The sequence below is a fragment of the Oryzias latipes genome, chromosome 2, assembly GCF_053564925.1.
Source record: "Oryzias latipes strain Hd-rR chromosome 2, Olatipes_Hd-rR_3.1".
NCBI lineage: Eukaryota > Metazoa > Chordata > Actinopteri > Beloniformes > Adrianichthyidae > Oryzias > Oryzias latipes.
The window spans coordinates 1,518,031-1,536,415 of NC_136238.1; the positions used below are offsets into that span (position 1 = coordinate 1,518,031).

Genomic DNA, 18,385 nt, shown 5'->3' on the forward strand with positions numbered 1-18,385 from the left:
TTAATTTTATTTTTTCTCCACTTCGGGGCCCTGGTGGTGACGGGGGCCCTACGCGGCTGCGTAATTCGCGTATAGGGAGGGCCGGCCATGCCCTTAACCCTTAACCCTTAACCCTAACCCTAACCCCTAACCCCTAACCCAAATCCTCAGGATAACACGAATCTGCTCATCAACGGAGGACGCAAACCGGGAAATCTCCAAACTGTTCCGGGCTCTGAGACAACGAAAATACCCCAGATCGTTACTGAGAAGGGCTCTTCTAAACAACTCCCCCAGGTGACGAGGAAGAAACCCCAGAAAAACAATTGCCTGCATCACCACCTATTCCACCAACAACACCAAAGTACAACGCCGAATCAAACAGAATTTAGAAAAAATGAGACCCAGGATCCTTTCTTTACAACATCTCCGAGTCATTTCAGCCTACAACCGGAAACCAAATCCACGTGATCTTCTAATCAGGTCACACTTTTGACGAACAGAGGACCACACAGACCTCTCCACACGAAAACGGATCATCCACATCCCAAACACACAACATAGGGTATCCATCTCCACTCCACTAAACAAACTATTGACAAATATTGTTTACAGAATCTACTGTAAAAAATGCGACAAACAATATATAGGAGAAACACTGAACTCCCTAGCCACACGAATTTACGAACACAAATACAACATTCGACATATCAAAAAACAACACACTTCACTGGTAAACCACTTCTGGAAACATCATTGGAGAAATGTAAGGTTCCAGATTTTTGGAACACAACTCACTTACCACAACGGAAAGAAAACAGAGGGAACGACACTGGATCACGCGACTCCAAACGAAAAAACCACAGGGACTGAATGACAGAGACCTGGAACTTGGACTTGTCTATTTGTGTCTCACCTTTTAAGTTTACAATATCTCCTCCACACCACACCAAACACAAATAACTGGATCGGACTAGTCCGTTCCATTGCATCCATACGACATACCTACAGAATCTATCTCTTTGCACCACACTATTTTTAATCTACCAGACTAACGGGAATTATCCCTTTGCAAACACCCCCCCCACCACCACCACCCCAACCCCTTTTTTTGACAATCGATCAGACTACGCTTCCATTTCTTATTTCAAAACATTCCTCTATTTCGTTTATTCCCCACCCTCCTTCCTTACCCTCCCCGTCTTATATTCTCCCCTAACTACCCTTAGTAAACTCCTCATCCTGCTACGTATCCTAGTTCTGACCCAGGTTTTATAAGGAACGTATACCACTATCTTCTCATAGATGAGACGACCCTAGGACCTTAGACCACACCACACTTAGTAACGCCATCCTTATTCACATGGTACCTGTATGATGTCCGTTGTCTTGACTGAACAGAAGTGAGAGTGCCCCCCCCCCCCTCGATGCCTCAAGGCCGCCAGGCTGACATGGTTGGGCTCGAGTTTCGCTTCTCTCTGCGGGCGGTTCAGCCCAATTAACTCACCTGTTCCGCGTCCTACTTAAGAATCAGGTGTGTGGCCCACGCCCTCTTAATACATTTCCATGAGCACTGCGTTTGTCGCCCCACCCTCCTCCCCGCTTCCACCTGTGAGCTCCGTTAGGGATACTTTTATACCCAAAACCAGGGTTCAACTCCGGGCTGCTCCCTGTTCCCTTCTCTACTTCTGTGCCGGTCCCAAGCCCGGTTGCTTTGAGAGGGTTGCGTCAGGAAGGGCATCCGGCGTAAAAAACGTTGCCAAGTTCACAATGCGACTCGTTCGCTGTGGCGACCCCTGATGGGTAAAGCCGAAAGAGAAACAAACATTTCTATGGAGATCTTTGTTTTATTGTATCTGAACGGAGCCTCCTGTCAAACTTAAAGAAAATATTAAAATAAATCATTCCCTACTTCATGAGTTGTATGACAATAAGAAAAATATATCTGTAAACCAGTGTTCAAATCCAGCTCCATCCAACCCCAACTCAAAGAGTAACAAATATTTTATCTTTCAGTTTCCTTTTTCCAGCTCATTTGACCCATGCCAAAAAATTGTAATCCTAACCCTAACCCTTCTTTCACCTAATCAAAACTCAGATTGCATTTTTATTGTTTTTACTTGATTACTGTATTGTCTTTTGCTTGAAATGCTAATATCCCATTGCCCTGCATAGACAAGTTTTAATCTGTCTGTCTGTGTTAAAGTAACCCTTGTGCTATCCTAGGGACATTAAAATTGGGAGTCGGGTCATCTAGACCCACTAGACAGTGCTCTGAACCTTTTTCTTCAATGATTTGTGATCTTCACTGGTGTTCATGGATTACATGAAATCTTTCCACCTTTATCCACCTTTGTCATAGTAGGGAGAACAGGTCAATGTAAGGGTGGGGTCATAGGATAGCACAAGGGATAAACAAAACTGAAAAAAATGTTTTATTTTTTATTTCACATGTCTCCTTTTGGAATAAATCTTACATTATTACTTTTAATACATCTAGAATGTGCCCTGTTTGGTCCTAACCAATAAACCCTAAATCAACATGTTTAGATTTAGGGTGAGTGGTGGTGACAGATAACACAATAGACTAGAAACAGAAGCTAAAATTGAACAGAGTTTTTAAAAAATACTTTTAGCCTATTTTTTAATCAGTTTCTGTCTGTCCAAAAATTTTTGTCTTCTTTCCACAGGAATTTCATCAAGAGCGATTCCATGATTGCTGGCCCTGAAAGATAGAAGTCAACAGATATTTAACCATTTCATTAAGTCTTATGATTTCTAGAGTTTTCTTTATCTTACCCTCCAATCAGATCAGGAGGAACAGGAAGTGGTTTATTGAAACCATCCCGACCCATAAGCCAGTATGTGTCCTCTGTGCCCTTGACCTACAACAAATATCAGAATGGATACACAACCAAATATATTGACTAACAAAAAAACTTAATGAAAAACAAAAATTAAAACAGAAATAAACATTTTCATCAATGAGTAAATGTAATCTTGTTTATTTACTAAAGCTAATTCTATTTAACACAGGTGTAATTGTGACATACATGAACCCATGCAGTAAAACATTTTTTTCCAGAACAAAGACACAACCTAAAAACCATGTTTGAGAGTATTTTCCAGATATGTTAAACTTCAGTTCTATTTTCATCAATAAAATTGTTATTTGACAGGGTCTTTAAGCATACCTGGGCCTTCCTCGTCTCTATGTGGTACCCCACTTTGAGACTGGTCAGGACTTTGACAGTACTCAGACTTATGTGTATCCTGTAGGCTAAACAGTTAAACCAGGGATAAACACATCAACCTTTGATTTGATAGTAGAGCATCCACAATATGGCAGGTAAAAGCTGATCTTTTTATGATTAAGCTGATCTGAAATATTTGTTCTATTGCATACGTAGGCCACTGGACTCCATGAGTGAGGCTGTTGTCACAGTGTCTCCAAAGAGGCAGTATCTAGGCATGGTAAGACCAACCACTCCTGCAACCACTGGACCTACGAATGAATGGAGATACATTTTCAGCAGAGGTCTACTTCCACCAATAATCACAGCAATTTTCTTGTCAGTGTTAAAATTACCAGAGTGCAGTCCAATGCGTATTTTTACTTTGATCTCTGGCATGTGTTTGATCTTAAATGCTCCGATTGAATGGAGAATGTCCAGGGACATATTTGACACTTCAGCTGCATGACGGTTTCCATTTCTGTTAGGGACGCCTGAAGCTACCATATAAGCATCTCCAATGGTCTCCACCTGTACATTTTTATTAAAAACAAATTTAACATAAAAAATTAAAAGAATAAAATTAAATAAAAACATTAAATAAATAAATAATAAAAATAGAAACAATAGAAAAAAATGGACAGATAAAACAAACCAATGGGCTTGAAAAGGAGTAGGCATTACAGAACATTCAAACCATTGGAACCATAAACATCAGGTGAATTCAATATTGACTGTGTTTTAAACGTCAGAAAGGTTCTGCAATGAAAAAGTTACATTTTTATAGCCAGGTCATATGATTAGAGTACTACAAAGCGGTTAAGAACACTAATTTTTGAAAAATGTGTGACTTTTGATGCATTAGGACTTGTATTAACAACTGCAGTGTTCCCTCGCTATATTACAGTTCACCTTTCAAAGTCTCACTGTTTCTCTGTTTTTTTTTAAACAGCAACTTTACAGGTTTTATTTTAACAGTATATTGTGAATTCTTGTCAATCTATCTCCGTGCATGTCTTCTGTAGACGGACGCTGTCCTTGTATATTGACAGAGTCATATAAATATTCATCATGATCAGATCTTTGTTTTCATTTAATAATCCTGGCTCTGCGACAGACTGGCAACCTGTCCAGGGTGTCCCCTGCTTTTGTCACAAGTGGCCAGGATAGGCTCCGGCATCCTGTGTCCCCGAAAGGAAGAAAACGGCAGAAGATGAAGAAAGAGGATGAATGAATGAATCCTGGACTTATTTTTTCTATAAAGGTTTGAACTTCATGTCAGATTCTGGTTCCGGGTTGAGGAACGGACACACTTTGCCTGCTCTCACAACAATCATCCAGCTACTTAAAAGTAGTTTCAACGATCGTCAAGTGGCTAAAAAGCCGATTATCTCCAGGAAAGACAACGGACTATGTCCCCGAAGAAGACCCAAGTAACAAGTAATAGTGATGACATTAAAACTGCACTCAACAACATCCAGGCTAAACTAACTCCTCTCATGAAGATAGTGGAAGAGTTCAGAGGACTCCGAGCTCAAAACGAGCAACAAGATAACCGGGTCGATATTCTGTAGAAAAAAGTGGATGGTATTGAACAACAAGCAAGGTTGAATAATGTCATCCTCCCTGGATTACAGATCAAACCTCGGGCAAAGCTAACTGCAGCTGGAGCTAACATTGCTAGAGCTAATAGAGCGAGCATTGATAGCAGTTCTTCTGAAATGGGGAGCAATGGAGAGTCTCTGGAACACCAAGTGGAATCATTTCTCACATCTAAAGGGATTTCCCTGGATCTAAATACCATGGAGACCTGCCACCCGCTTAACAGGAGAAAGGAGACGGATAAACCAGTGAACCTAATCAGGTTTGTGAATCAGAAACACAAGCTAGCTCTGATGAACCAAAGGAAGAACCTGAAGGGATCTGCTGCTTATCTGAACGACCATCTGACCAGAAGGAATGCTGAAATCACCAAACATGCCAGGCTTCTCAGGAAGCGTAAGCAGATTGAGAACACTTGGGTTAAAGGCCACAGGATTTACGTCCAACCACTCGGTCCACCGGACCAGTCCAAGATACTGGTTGTCAAAAACATGAAGTACTCTGAGAAATGTTTGATCATGGACGTCTGAAGCAACAAATGACGTAATAAATCAAAGAGCCAAATATAATTTTCAAGAAATATGGTGCCTTGGATCTGCGCTATTTTTGAAAATCAACTGTGACCCTCTTTTTCAGCTGAGTTCTGACCTGCAGACAACTTGACCTCAACTTTCAGCTCCGCTGATAACAAGGACAAGGACCCTAAACAATTGTCTGCAGACATTACAGGGAAGAGAACTTAAAAACTCTTTTAAAACCAGAAGGACAGCTGTTAATCAGTTCAAGATAGAATTAAAAACCTTGGACAATCAACAGAATATGGACCTTTTTATTAATCACCATTACCTTATAATTATAATTTTCTTAATAAAATTGCTTAATCAATTATTAAAGATAGCTAAACTGATTGATCTCTAATTATATCACTTCACTTGCCCCAAAAGGCTATGATTTGTTGTGTCTAATTTCTGATAGTGTTATTTTTAATCATAATTGTGATGTTTTCTAATGAAAATAATCTGAATATATTTTAGATAACTGATGTGTATGTTTTAAGTTTATAAACAAAATAGTTATGTCTATTTTACATAATTATCAAGTAATTTATTGTTGGCATGGGTTTTAATTGATGGATATTTAAGCATTCGTAATGACCTTAAACTGTGTTGGTAAGGCATTGATATCTGCTAAAAGTTATGAGATGGAAAATGATAAATTATGTACTAAAATGGTTACGGTAGAACAGGGATGGGATTATATTAGTTCGGTTCCTTCCACTCCCTTTCAAGCAATCTTTGATTTTATGTTTAATTATCTTAATTTGACATATCTTTGTATGAACGTATGAATGATGATTGTATTGTTTGGTGCAATATTCTTGCTTGAAATAAACCATTTCAAATTCAAAAAAATCAACTTCAAATGTTTGTCTGACAAAAGTGGTTAAAGTGTGTATTGAGGAGGAATACAGTCTCAAAACATCTACTTAGATGTACTTTACAGATTTCACCAATTTCTTTTTTATGGAACATAAACCAGGGAACACTGTACTTTGAACTTTTATGCTTCTCATCAATATGTTGTCACTGAACATTAAATGTATAAAAGAGAATTGGTGATCATTTGTACAACCAGGAGCTGGAGGGAGGGAGTTTGGTTTAGAGAGCTCTAGCTTTTGCAGATCATTGAAAATTGAAATAAGACCCCCAGTTTGTGTTGTTGGCCAGTTTTGTTGGCTGTGTGTGAAGCAGTTGGGATTAGGGTAAGCCCTGCCAAATCTAAGGCCATTGCTATCCACTACAGAAAGTTAGTGTCCTAGCTATAATCAGGGCTTCTGTTTCTTAGACCTATTTCAAGCTTTGTGTATTTCTACCAAATCTCCACAAGAGGAGAGTTTACAGAGTTTACAGTCATGGGACAGTTGTGGAATGACTGTAACTAAAGACAACAAACATTCAGAGCGTGTGGATAAAACTTTAGATAAAGTACTAGAACATCTCTGGTCCAACCGCAAAAGAAAAAAAATACAGTTTGGAATATGGACATTTTCAGTGAAAAAAATGTAAAAAGGCAGATGGTTTGTTGAGGAAAAAAAGATAAAGATGGATGTGTGAATTTAATTCACCTTGTAGACGTCATGAGAGGCAATGATGGCATCAAACATGGTGTACAGATCATTCAGCAGGTCAACCACCTGGAAGCACACTCTCAGGTAAACTGGGATGCATCAACAGTTAAATCACAGGTGTAAAATATTGATACCTCTATAGGCTCACTGAGGGCAGAGATGGTGGTAAACCCCACAATGTCACTGAAGTAAAGAGTGCAGTCTGAGTAATGCTCTGGTTGGACTGGTTTCCCTTTCTTCAGAGCCTGAGCCACAGACCTGAAACAAGTGGACATCAAAATCTCTCATCTTCAGCTCAAAATATCATTTTAATCAAAATGTTGGCTGTTCAAATGTATCATTTTTTTCAATGCTGTAACATTTGTTTCTTTTAGCAAAAGATAAAGCATATGAAAGTTAGTCAATGCAATAGTCTTACTTTGGCAGAAGCTGTCCAACTAGCTTCTCAGTCTTGTTTCTTTCAACCTCAAGTTCATCAGTTCGTTCTCTGATGAGATCTTCCAGGTTGGAGCTGTACTGCTCCAACATACGCAGCATTGAGTCAATTATATTGGCTCTTCTGCCTCTGCTGATACCACGAAACTGCAGACAAATTGAACAAAAAAGGGACATTGAGCAGAAGCCACATGTTTTACCCTACTGAACACACATACTCCCACTAACTACACCCCACTTTGACTGCTCATTATGCATCAGAACTCCCCACTCACAAATCGGCAACTTATGTGTGCAATAAGTAAGGGTTAATGGCCGAGAAAGTATGCCTTATTACTTTTTAACGCACGCTGTGTGTTAAAAGTGAAAAAGCAAAAGTTAAAAAGCAACTGTTGATGTTGCTTCCGCAAAGTATGTTATAAAGTGATAATACATAGTCAAAATTCAGCGATATGATTTGACTACAGCGGTGGTGCAACGTGATGCGGACTATTTGTTACGTGGTGCGGCGTAAAAAATAGTTCGCTTTTTGTGAGAAAAGCGATCCAAATCGGAAAAAAACAGAATTAAGGACTAAAAACTGGTAAATATTTATTTATTTTGTAAGTGACCATGGTATAAGCGGGTTAATGGCCTTCGAAGTATGTATTATCACTTTATAACATATGCTGATCTTTCCTATGGGTTTAATAAAGCATCAGTTCAGAGAAACAGTTCACCTCTTACCATTTGTTTTTGTCCAAACGATGAAGCAAAAGGTTGTTCTAAAGAAGCTGGCGCAAAGATACAAAACGTTTTAGCTAGGTGACCAGAACTTCTTTTTTCACCGTGCGGTTATCCTGTGGTATATCACTTTTTAACGCACACACAGAAGCAAATCAGAATCAAGTATTCACCTGGACCATGGTATAACTGGCTTTCATCTGCCTCCACACACACGATATTTATTGTGCTGTACTTCATTGCACTCCACTATTCTATTTTTTTGTTTGTATTTTTATTGGTTTGGGTATATATTTTGATTAGTTTTATGGTATTTACCACTCCAAGGCTGCTACAATTTTATTTTATTATTATGTATAATGACAATAAAGGCTTCTGCTTCTGACCCTTCTTCTGCAAAGTTTATCTTAAATGGACTGACATAAGATAAGCTTCCACTTGACCCAGACTACATTCACTGCTGTAGATGCATGTAATAACTGGTCTTCTAATGTCTTATCAAACATTTTACAGTATTTTTGTTTATCTCTGTTCCCTGATCCCCCACACACTCAACAGACTTTAGGCCCCTGTATATTTTATTTTTAGATTAGAGGGAGTTTTCTTCTTTTTGCAACATCTTTTCATGCTCAGTACAAGGAATATGCCAAATATCATTTTCATTGGTCAACTAAAGAGTTATGGTTCACATTAGTCATGTCATCTGTCATATTCCACTTTTAAATTCTCCCTTATTTGTTCTGAAATATTTCATGTTTACATTAATTTATTAAAAATTCAGTTCCTGCATGATATGTGGTTTCCTGGATTGTGTGTCCTTTCACACCATTTCCTGACAATCAGATGATCACCACTGTCTGAAAAACTGTATGGGGTTTCAGAAAAGAGCAACACTCCATCATCTTTACATCACAGCACGTCAGATCCTCGGCTCTCGTCTGCAGTAAAGCCTCTAAGTAAGTTAGCATGTGATCATGCATGAGTCTCAGTTATAGCTGCAAGGTTTTTTCTTTTTTATCACGTTTTTTATTTAGCAGATGAACAAACAAATTTTATATTTAACCAGATGAAAAGCCATTAAGATAAAGATATAGAGGTCAGCAGCATTAAAGCATTATTCATTCTCTTCTTTTTTGAATATCTCACATCACGTCCAAAAAGCTTCATCTATACTTTCTCAGCCAAAACTTTGGTCTGTGATCTCCTTCAGATTACAAAATAAGATCAACTGGTGTTCTCTTCGTCCACTCTCATGTCTTCCTTCACCACTGCCATTTCCATTCCTTTAGCAGAGTACTTGACCATCTGTCGTGGGTCCCGTCAGGGAATGATTGGGCAGAGGCGCCAAGGTGAAAGTATTCTTGGTTTTATTCAAGAACAGAGCACACCAATTGCTCCACAAAGGCTGACCAACAAAGACTTCTCCACTCCAACACTCCAAATTCTCCTCTCAGACTCTCCAACTTCTCCACTCAGACTCCCACACTGACAGCTGTATCTGGTTCTCTTTTAAATGGTAAGCCCCTCATCCTGGGCGTTGCTCTCCATCAGTCCAAAGAAAAAATAGGGAGAAGTGTTTACATTGTTCACAAACAGATATAAACATACAGAAATAAACAGTTTCATTCAAAGAAACATTCTGTGTCGTGTACAGAAAAATAATAATAATCATCATTAAAAATAAATACAAACAGTGACCGATGCGTCACATGACCCGGTATGCCAAATGACCACTTCCGGGTTACTTCCGGGTAAACAGACGCTAATGTTGGCGTCGTGTGTGCTTCGTGTTAATGTATGCATGGGGATGGTGAGTCGGCAACCTAGTGTGCACCCAGGGCTACCTGCAGGGGGATAGGGACGGAATGAAAAGGGTAAGTTGATGTAGATGACGTGTTACCGGGTCCGTGCGTGCGCGTCAATGCGCACGGGTGTGTGTGCGAGCGTGTGTGCATGTGTGTGCGCCTGCAGCGCACACACATGCGCTTCTTCCTTTCTGTCCTGAACACCAAACATCTCCATCAGTTCCTCGTCTGCTGTTTCCGTCTCCCACGTGTCTGTTCAAATCTGCTACAGTCACCCTTTTCCAAAGCAGCTGAACCAAAAACTGTTCTGCCAGGGCAAAGACAACAATTTTGAATTAGAAAACTAAACACTGAGCAGAGTACACAAAAAAGTTGCATTAGGTGATAAAATGTCAATTATGGTTGATAGAATACAGATCACCAGATAAAAACTTGGAAGTGACTTAAAAAAATTTGTTTTACTCACACAATAAAAAATATTAATAATCTGTGAGATGAAAATATAGATTTTAAACCCCATAAACATAAAGCAACATAAAAATATACAACAAACATTAAACCATATTTAAACTCAATTTACAAACAAAGAATTTATTTGAATAAATATGTTTACAAAATGAAACATAATAAACTATTTCTCTCAAGAAGGACTTAGCCAGACAAACTGGGAACTCTATGTACAGAAAGATGTGAAAACCACTTTGTATATATCCAATATGTTGAAGTAAAAAAATGATACTTCAATAATCCTCTTCTTTTCCTTAGGGCTTTTCCATTCAAGGGTCGTCACAGCCAGTCAGCTTCCTCCGTCTGTCTCCTGTATCCTCTACCAGCAGCTACCTTCATGTCTTCATCATCCTCTACCAGCAGTTACCTTTCATGTCTTCATTATACTCTACCAGCAGTTACCTTCTTGTCTCCTGTATCCTCTACCAGCAGCTACCTTCATGTCTTCCTGCTCTGCATCCAGAATCCTCCTCTCTGGTCTTCCTCTAGACCACTAGCAGCTCTGGCCTCAGCACCCTTCAGTCTTTCCTCTGGAAATGTCCCAACCATCTCAGTCTGACTTCATCTCCAGAACCTCTAACATGTTCTGTCCCTCTGATGTCCTCATTCCTGATCCATCCTAAACCTCAGCATCTTCATCTCTGCTTCCTGGACCTCAGCAGGTGAGGCGCGGCGCGAGCAGTCGCAGCGGCCCCTTGCTCTCTCAGTGCGCGTGTCTGTGCTTATTTTCGTTTTGCTTATCTTATTTTTTTATTATTCCTTTCTGGTTCTATTTATGATGCTTTTTGATGCTACAACGAAACACAAGTACAGTCGACAGAGACTGCTTGAAATTAGAAACAGCAAAATATGCGACGTTTTGGACACGAAACCAGAGATGCTGGTAGAGCTGGGATTACTACGCCAGCCAGAAACCACTACACGGAACTCACCAGACGCGCCCGCCCCAGGAAGGTCGCACCGAAAACGGTGCGCAAGGACAAGGAAGAGGGGACATCGTGGAGGTATCAAAGCCCGACTGGCAGCTAACCCAACTCGTCCAAACATACCATCTATAATTCTGGCTAACGTGAGGTCCCTGGACAGCAAGATGGATAATGTTCGCCTACTCCGATCAGCGAACCGGACAACGAGTAACTGCTGTGTGTTCATCTTCACGGAAACATGGCTAAACAACAACATTCCCGACTCTGCCATACAACTGGAACAACTAACGTGCTATCGGGCGGACAGAGACATCGTAGACGGAGGAAAAACACGCGGCGGCGGGGTCTGTGTTTACATTCGTGACGCATGGTGCCGGGACGCTCAGCTGGTGAGCAAACACTGTTCCCCGCGGGCGGAGTTCATGATCCTGAAGTGCCGTCCTTTCTACCTGCCGAGGGAGTTTACTGCGATTTTATTAGTGGCAGTATACATCCCCCCGACAACCAACAACAGTGACAGGAATGCAGCGCTAAATGAACTATTCCAGGTCATTGGTGAACAACAAACAGCACATCCAGATGGCTTCATCATTCTTGCCGGAGATTTCAACCACGCTGATCTCAAAACAGTCCTTCCAAAATTTCATCAGCATGTGCACTTTCCAACAAGAGGAAACAACATACTGGACCTTGTTTACACTCCTCACAAAAAAGCTTACAGAGCAACCCCCCTCCCCCACATCGGAACATCAGACCACCTCAGTGTTATGCTAACGCCTGCATACAGACAAAGGGTGAAACTTGCAAAACCAGTTTTGAAGAAAATAAGAGTGTGGCCAGAGGGAGCATCCTCTGCCCTTCAGGACTGCTTTGAAACAACAGACTGGGACATGTTTAAACAAACTGCCACCTACAACAACCTGACAGACATCGAGGAGTACACAGACACAGTAACCTCCTACATCACAAAGTGCATCGATGATGTGACACACACGAAAAGCATCATCATTCGAGCCAACCAGAAGCCCTGGCTGACAGGGGAAGTCAAAGGGCTACTGAGAGCCAGAGACAATGCCTTCAGAGCAGGGGATGAAGCTGGCCTAAGAACAGCAAGAGCCAACCTGTCCCGGGGCATCAGGAAAGCAAAAAAGGACTATATGCACAAGGTATCTTCTCACTTCAACGACAGCAGAGATGCACAGAGCCTGTGGCAGGGCATCCAGGCCATCACAGACTACAAGCCTGCACCGCAGAGCTGTGAGAACAACACCCCCCTTCTCAACAACCTGAACAGCTTCTTTTCACGCTTTGAAGGACTAAACAGCGCACACCCACAGAAAACGCCCCCCCTCCCCCCAGGATCAAACTCTGCACCTGACAACTACCAGCGTGAAGAGGACACTCTCCACCATCAACCCACGAAAAGCAGCAGGTCCAGACAATATCCCAGGCCGTGTGCTGAAGGAATGCGCAGAAGAGCTTAAGGATGTCCTCACAGACATCTTTAACATCGTCCCATCATGCTTCAAGGCTACAACTATCATCCCTTTGCCAAAGAAACCATCACCATCCTGCCTCAATGGCTACCGCCCCATAGCACTAACGCCCATCATCATGAAGTGCTTTGAAAGGCTAGTCATGTCACACATCAAGTCCACTCTTCCCCCCACCCTGGACCCCTTTCAGTTTGCATACCGACCCAAACGATCGACAGAGGACGCCATTTGTTCTGCTCTCCATCCAGCTCTCACCCACTTAGACAAAAAGGACACATATGTGAGAATGCTGTTCATAGACTTCAGCTCCGCATTTAACACAATAATACCACAGCAACTCATTTGCAAACTGGACAAGCTGGGTGTTAACACCCCCATCTGCAACTGGCTACTGGACTTCCTCAGCCAAAGACCACAAACAGTACGAGCCGGCAACAACACCTCAAATACAATCATTCTCAACACCGGGGCACCCCAAGGCTGTGTGCTTAGTCCGTTGCTCTTCACCCTGCTGACACATGACTGCACAATAACCCACAGCACAAACCACCTTGTGAAATTTGCAGACGACACAACCCTGGTGGGTCTCATCACCAAGGGCGATGAGACCCACTACAGGGAAGAGGTGGATCTGCTGACAAAATGGTGCAGAGACAATAACCTCCTGCTAAATGTCGGCAAGACAAAGGAGATTGTTGTCAACTTCCAGAGGGGCCACACTCAACACCTGCCACTGATCATTGATGGTACTGCTGTGGAGAGAGTGAGCAGCACAAAATTCCTGGGGGTTCACATCAGTGAGGACCTCTCCTGGACCGCCCACACCACATCATTGGCAAAGAAAGGTCAGCAACGTCTCTACTTCCTGCGGAAACTAAAAAGATCAGGGGCTTCACCAGCCATCATGACCACATTCTACAGAGGGACCATCGAGAGCATCCTCTCCAGCTGCATCACTGTGTGGGGGGGCACAGGAGCCTCTGCTCCCGGACCACCAGACTCAGAAACAGTTTCACACACCAGGCCATCAGGATGCTAAACACCCTCTCCCCTCTCCACCTACCCACCACCCATATCCCCCCATGAACAGTGCTCAAACGAACCCCCCCCCCCCCCCCCCCCCCCCCCCCCGCTGCCTTGAGACACTGCCTTAAGTGCACTCGCACTTTTATAGCAAATTGCCTATGTTGTATATTGTAAATTGTATCTTTTTCTTTCTTTTTACTTATTTATTTCATTTTAAACGTGTACTTTGTTTTTATTTTTCTTCTCCTGAACAGACACGAGAGAGTAAGAAACGGATTTTCGATTCATTGTATGTGATGCACATGTGAAGAATTGACAATAAAGTTGACTTTGAAGGACTTTGTCTTCCTCAGTGTCTCTAGGAGACAACTTGGCTGCTCTCTCCACACCTTTCAAACCTTTCCTTTCATTTCACCGAAAACTCTTCTGTCACATCGGTTTTGTCATTTTATTTTACTTTATTTATCCTTAATAGTCGCTTGCAGCTAAAGTTAGCATCCGGGTGTTAGCATCCATTTTGACATTCCAATCTTTACCATAAAATCTAAGTCTAAACCAGCCGCAACATTTGACAGAAAATGAATATCCATCCATCTTCCTCCGCTTATCCGTAACTGGGTCGCAGGGGCAGCAGACTGAGCAGAGATGCCCAGACTTCCTTTGCCCCAGCCACTTCCTCCAGTTCCTCTGGGGGGACCCCGATTAGTTCCCGGGCCAGCCGAGAGACATAGTCTCTCCAGAAAATCTCTCTAGGGAGGAGTCCAAGAGGCATCCGGACTAGATGCCCGAGCCACCTCAACTGGCTCCTCTGGATGTGGAAAAATTCTGAGCTCTCTCTCTGCGGGTGACCGAGCTTCTCACCCTATCTCTAAGGGAGCGCCCAGCCACCCTACGGAGGAAGCTCGTTTCAGCCGCTTGTATTCTGGACCCATAGCTCATGACCATAAGTGAGTATTGGAACGAAGATCCACCGGTAAATTGAGAGCTTTGCCTTTTGGCTCAGCTCTCTCTTCACCACAACGGGCCGATGCAGCGACTGCATAACTACAGACGCCGCTCCGATCCGCCTGTCAATCTCACGCTCCAGGCTTCCCTCACTCGTGAACAAGACCCCCAGATATTTAAACTCCTCCACCTGGGGCAGGAACACTCAACCCACCTAGACATGACAAACTACCTTTTCCCGGTCGAGAACCATGGCCTCAAATTTAGAGGCGTTGAACCTCATCCCAGCTGCTTCACACTCGTTGCAAACCGCCCCAGTGTACGCTGGAGGTCCTGGCCTGATGAAGCCAACAGGAAAACATCATCTGCAAAAAGCAAAGAGGAAATCCTGTGGTCCCTAAACCAGACCCCCCCCCGGCCCCTGGCTGCGCCTACAAATTCTGTCCATAAAAACTATAAACAGAACCGGTGGTAAAGGGCAGCCTTGCCGGAGTCCAACGTGGACCGGGAACAGGTCTGATTTACTGCCGGCTTTGCGAACCAAGCTCTTACTCCAGTCATACAGAGACCGGACAGCACTCAGTAAGGCTCCCCGGACCCCATTCTCCCAGAGCAACCTCCACAGGATACCAAGGGGGACGCTGTCCAACGCCTTCTCCAAATCCACAAAACACATATGGACTGTGTAAGCGAACTCCCACAATCACTGCAGTACCCTAGATATGATGTAAAGCTGGTCCACTGTTCCACGACCAGGTTGGAAACTGCACTGTTGTTCTTGAATCTGAGGTTTGACTATTGGACGGACTCTCCTCTCCAGTACCCTGGCATAGACTTTCCCAGGGAGGCTGAGGAGTGTAATTCCTCTGTAGTTGGAACACACCCTCCGGCCCCCCTTCTTAAAAAGGGGAACCACCACCCCTGTCTGCCAGTCCAGTGGTACAGTTCCAGACTGCAACGCGATGCTGCAGAGACGTGTCAGCCAAGACACTCCCACAGCATCCAGAAACTTGAGGTACTCAGGGCGGACTTCATCCACTCCCGGGGCCTTGCCACTGAGAAGCTCGTTGACTACCTTAGTGACTTCAGCCCGGGTAATAGACAGCCTCACCCCAAAGTCCTCATTCTCTGCTTCTTCAAAAGAAGTCGTGTCAGTGGGATTGAGGAGATCCTCGAAGTATTCCTTCCACCGCCCGACAATGTCCCCAGTTAAAGTCAACAGCCCGCCACCTGCACTGAAAACTGTGCCTGTGGAGAACTGCTTTCCCCCTCCTGAGGCACAGAAGGGTTTGCCAGAATTTCTTCGAGTCCGCCAGTTCGCTTAGACTGCCGATACATGTCAGCTGCCTCTGGAGTTCCATAGGCCAGCCAGGCCTTCAGCTTGACAGCATCCCGTACTTCTGGTGTCCATCACCGGGTTCGGGGGTTACCGCCGCAACAGGCACCAGAGACCTTGCGAGACAGAGACAGCTCATAGCTGCAGCAGAGACAATGGAAGTGGAAAACATGGTCCACTCGGACTCAATTTCCCCAACATCCCTCAGTACCTGTTTGAAGTTCTCCCGGATGTGGGAGTTACAGACTTTCCTAACGGAGGGCTCAGCCAGACGTTCCCAGCAGACATTCACAGTACGTTTGGGTTTTTATAAGTCTTTCTGGTCTCCTTCCCCGCCAGTGAATCCAACTCACCACCAGGTAGTGATCAGTGGACAGCTCCGCCCCTCTCTTCACCCAATTGTCCAAGACACAGGGCCAAACGTCGCCTAAAACAACTACAAAGTCGATCATTGACCTCCTTTCTAGGGTGTCCTGATGCCACGTGTATTGATGGACACCCTTGTGCTCGAACATGGTATTCGTTATGGACAAACTATGACAATCACAGAAGTCCAATAACAAAACATCACTCGGGTTCAGATCAGGAGGGCCATTCCTACCAATCACGCCCCTCCAGGTGCCACCGTCATTGCCCACGTGGGCATTGAAGTCCCCCAGGAGAACAAAGGATTACCCCGTAGGGGCACTTTCCACACTGTAAACCCATTTAGTAAAGGTTCCTTAAAAAAAATAAGTTGCAATCACTCAAAAAAGGTATAAAAGTTATTTCACCTCTATTTATTTGAGTCGTGTTGACAAAATTTCTGTTTCAAGTTCACAGGACTTCATTTTTTTAAGTGTCTTTTGAAGCACAACACAAAATATTTGAGCCGAAAATTAATGACGTCATTAACGTACAATGCGTGCGCTGCCTCTTTCCTTCAGCCAGTGGTTTGGAAAATTCTGCCATGTTTTTCAGTCCTCTCGGTACTCCTCATTAACGGTACTTTCTTCGGCTGGAGGAAAGTTTTTCCAACTGCTGTTACGTTGTAAGTTTAACCATATTTTGTCAAAAAAAAGTCGCCGCTGTACTATTTTAAACGCTATTGTTAGAAACGTATGGTGGCATGCAGCAGCTTTGTGATCTTCAAAAGCTATGTTATTCTGCCGTTCTTGCAGCATTTGCCGCCATCGGATTGGCCTTCTCTTTGGGCGCATATATTTGGTAAGTTACATTTCCAATTTCATGTGTATTTTCACTTGAAACTTGACATTCCCTCTGTCTTGAAACTGTTATTTTACAGGTTACATCACTTTTTTAAACCTGAACTTGCACTTTCTGAACATGTAACGTTATCTGTTTATTTGAAATATTGCATCTTTATTGTTCATTTTCTCAACCATTCTTGTATAATGATGTAGAACTACCGTATTTTCCTGTTAAGAGGGAATTTTTTTCCCTAAATTTTAAACCCACGTGCCTGTAAAATGGTGTGGACAAACACACAGAAAGAAAAGCATCTGATGCAGCTTTGAAGTAAAACAATGGATCTGTCTATATCCAGGAAGGAAATATAGCTGCTGCACGTAAGCTGGGCGTTAATGAATCAATGAGGAGACATTGGAGACGCCAGCGTGAACAATGTGTTACAAGCACCTTTTGAAAACAATTAAGATCCGTAATTTAAAAAAATTAAAAATCTTGCTTTTTAAATATTTCCTTTGACTATTTATTTAATATTCCTTTCACTATTATATAGCACATGAGTGCTATATAATATATATTGCAATGAACTATATAATTGTCAAATCTGTCATTTTTTATTTTTGTAAGGAAACTTCTAACTAATTTTATATTCTCTTTTTAGGTTGAAAATGAAGCACTTGGCCAGTTTGGAGAGATTTCATTGGGTATGTTCATGAAGACTAAATGACAAGTGTTTTGTTTTTGTTTAATTTGGTGAAAAGAACTAGAAAAAAAGATATGCAATGGCTTTGAGGTGCAAGCTTTGCAATGCTGTCATTGAGAAAAAGACACAAATACTTGAACACTATCGCTTGTGTCATTGTAATGTCTCCTCAGTTAGCCAATTTCCATGTTTTTATGACAAATGTATTTGCACTTTTCATGTTTTTATGAGGAATGTATTTGCACTTTTCAGTCAGTAAATGCTTTGAAAATTCATCTGACACGAACACATAATCAGGCAGCTGTACATGGTAGTAATCAAAATGAATGCATATCATTTATTTGTCCTCTTTG

General features: G+C 42.5%; 1 protein-coding gene across 4 annotated transcripts in view; it reads right to left on the minus strand.

Annotated features, from left to right (window-relative positions):
• Positions 1 to 1,811: 1,811 nt before the first annotated feature.
• The window catches only part of olgc3 (membrane guanylyl cyclase), a 138,411-nt gene continuing 121,837 nt past the window's right edge, over positions 1,812 to 18,385 (minus strand). For 3 of the 4 annotated variants that reach the window (XM_078930220.1, XM_078930219.1, XM_023961322.2), the window contains 8 exons: positions 7,361 to 7,524; positions 7,077 to 7,200; positions 6,940 to 7,008; positions 3,569 to 3,743; positions 3,386 to 3,484; positions 3,174 to 3,259; positions 2,779 to 2,864; positions 2,409 to 2,704 (listed from right to left, as the gene is read on the minus strand). In XM_078930220.1, coding sequence (XP_078786346.1) covers positions 2,617 to 2,704; positions 2,779 to 2,864; positions 3,174 to 3,259; positions 3,386 to 3,484; positions 3,569 to 3,743; positions 6,940 to 7,008; positions 7,077 to 7,200; positions 7,361 to 7,524 — 891 coding nt within the window. In that variant the 3' untranslated portion in view covers positions 2,409 to 2,616. 4 annotated transcript variants of the gene reach the window in all.